This window comes from Choloepus didactylus, chromosome Y (assembly GCF_015220235.1).
Source record: "Choloepus didactylus isolate mChoDid1 chromosome Y, mChoDid1.pri, whole genome shotgun sequence".
NCBI lineage: Eukaryota > Metazoa > Chordata > Mammalia > Pilosa > Megalonychidae > Choloepus > Choloepus didactylus.
The window spans coordinates 26,508,826-26,510,221 of NC_051335.1; the positions used below are offsets into that span (position 1 = coordinate 26,508,826).

The following is a 1,396-nucleotide window of genomic DNA, read 5'->3' on the forward strand; positions in this document are numbered from 1 at the left end:
AAACTTGGTCTGATTTGTTCATTGATATATCCCCAGTTGGCCAGTGCCTGGCATACAGTTGCTTATTAAAGTAAATTTAAAGTTGCTGTTAAAGTACATCCAAAAAACCCAGAGATTGCCTAAATCTCTTATCTACTATCCGATAACCCTGTTCACTAACGGCGCAGAAACAACGCATAATTATAAGACATCTACAAGCGAATAACTTTTTTTTTTTGGATTTTTTTTCCCCAACCCTTTCCTCCTTTTATATGGTAATTGAATCTCACTGGCCTGCGAGTAGCCTCCATTTATCAGCCTTTGGTCAGTGAAGAGGTTTTAGAGAAAATAATACAATTATCATTCAGAGAAAAGGAGGGGGTGGGGACCAAGGAAAAAAAAATTAAGCGGTAGCCTCAATGGGGCATTCACGGGCTAGATGCCCGGACTCGCCACAGCGATAGCAGTTGACTTCGCCTGTCTTGCTGCAGTTGATGGCCACGTGGCCGGTCTCGCCACACCGGTAGCACTTCACTTGGGTGCAGTCTTTCTGAATGTGCCCATATTCACCGCAAGAGTAGCACTTCTGCCTTTCCAGACGGTCACAATCACGAGCCAGATGACCTGGTCTGCCACAGGTGTAACAACACTGCTCTCTTTCTCGCTTAGGCTCGATACAGTCTTTGGCGATGTGGCCACTTCTCCCACAGTTGTAGCAGATGTCTTCAAGAAGGTCACAGTTCTTAGCATGGTGACCCGACTCACCGCAGCGGTAACAGATATCTTGTAGGTTGCTGGAACTGCACTGAGAACTTCTGCCTCGGCTTCTGGCTCCTCGCCCTCGAGCTCCTCCTCCTTTAGGGCATCCCCGGGCCCAGTGGCCATAGCGTCCACACTTGAAGCATTCCTTACTACTCATAGCGCGGTGAGATCTTTCAGTGAGTGGGCGTACCGCTGCCGCGGAGGCCCCGTTACAACCCCCTTTAGGGCGGATTAGAAAGAAGCAGCTGTTTTCCTCTAGGGACCTCAGCTACGTCACACAAGGTGTGCGCATGGCTTCCTTTACATGTCACAGGGGTTCCAACCGCCCTTCCCCCCTGACTTCCTTCCTATTCAGGAAGCCAAAAACGTAATAATTGGTTAACTGACCGGTGGTGTTTTCTGTTTTTAGAAAGTGTTGGGCCATTAAGCTTGAGTTTGAATCCCTTCATGTTCAGAAAATGTGACCTGTAGCATTTCTCATAATGAATACTCGGGCTTTCTTTGTGGTCTAGTAGATGACTAGTCTTTATATATGCTCTATGGACACAGGAAAAGAATATGTGAGATGTACCATATCCAGGGGGCAAAACAAACAAATTATGACAAATTAGAGCCATCCATTTTTGTGCTTCAAGAAAAATGTTTCCATGAAGTT

The 1,396-nt window shown here is 46.5% G+C and overlaps 1 protein-coding gene across 1 annotated transcript; it reads right to left on the reverse strand.

The window, feature by feature from the left end:
* Nucleotides 1–382: 382 nt before the first annotated feature.
* LOC119524241 (cellular nucleic acid-binding protein-like) lies at nucleotides 383–898 on the reverse strand. Its single transcript, XM_037822882.1, has one exon. The coding sequence runs from the start codon at nucleotides 896–898 to the stop codon at nucleotides 383–385; it is 516 nt and encodes a 171-aa protein (XP_037678810.1).
* Nucleotides 899–1,396: the final 498 nt, after the last annotated feature.